Here is a 376-nt window from a genome sequence, read left to right as displayed (position 1 = left end):
CCCCCCCCCCCCAGCCTCTCTCACCCATCAGCTGCTCCTGCAGCTTCTTCTTCTCGGGGTTCTCGCCCTCGCTGTCACTGTCACTCCTGGGGACAGAGAATAGGGTTCAGGAGCAGGACCAGCACTGGTGTAGCAAGGGGGGGGTCCTGCCAGCTCCGCGGCCAGACAAGGGGATCCCTCACCCCCCTCGTCCCCCACGCACCCCTTGTTGTCATTCTGTGCCTCTCTGACGGGCCTCTTGCCGTGCCTGTCCTTGCTCCGCAGGTACTCCTTCAGCTTCTCCGCCCGGTCCAGGTACTGCATGCACTTGGCTCGGATGCTCTCCTTGGCCTTGTCGCTGTGAGCCTCATCTGCAGGGACCCGCAGGCGTCACCCG

At 64.6% G+C, this 376-nt stretch overlaps 1 protein-coding gene across 1 annotated transcript in view; it reads right to left on the bottom strand.

Annotated features, from left to right (window-relative positions):
• VPS4A (vacuolar protein sorting 4 homolog A) overlaps window positions 1–369 on the bottom strand; it is a gene marked incomplete at its 5' end in the record, with an annotated part of 3,680 nt that extends 3,311 nt beyond the window's left edge. The window contains 2 exons of the mRNA XM_017741354.1: window positions 25–86; window positions 203–369. Of these exons, the coding sequence (XP_017596843.1) occupies window positions 25–86; window positions 203–369 (229 nt within the window). The remainder of the gene's footprint in view (window positions 1–24; window positions 87–202) is intronic.
• Between the last annotated feature and the right edge of the window lie 7 nt (window positions 370–376).

This window comes from Corvus brachyrhynchos, unplaced genomic scaffold, assembly GCF_000691975.1.
Source record: "Corvus brachyrhynchos isolate BGI_N302 unplaced genomic scaffold, ASM69197v1 scaffold365, whole genome shotgun sequence".
Lineage (NCBI taxonomy): Eukaryota > Metazoa > Chordata > Aves > Passeriformes > Corvidae > Corvus > Corvus brachyrhynchos.
The sequence above is the reverse complement of the archived record's forward strand: the minus strand, read 5'-3'. Positions and strand labels throughout refer to the sequence as shown.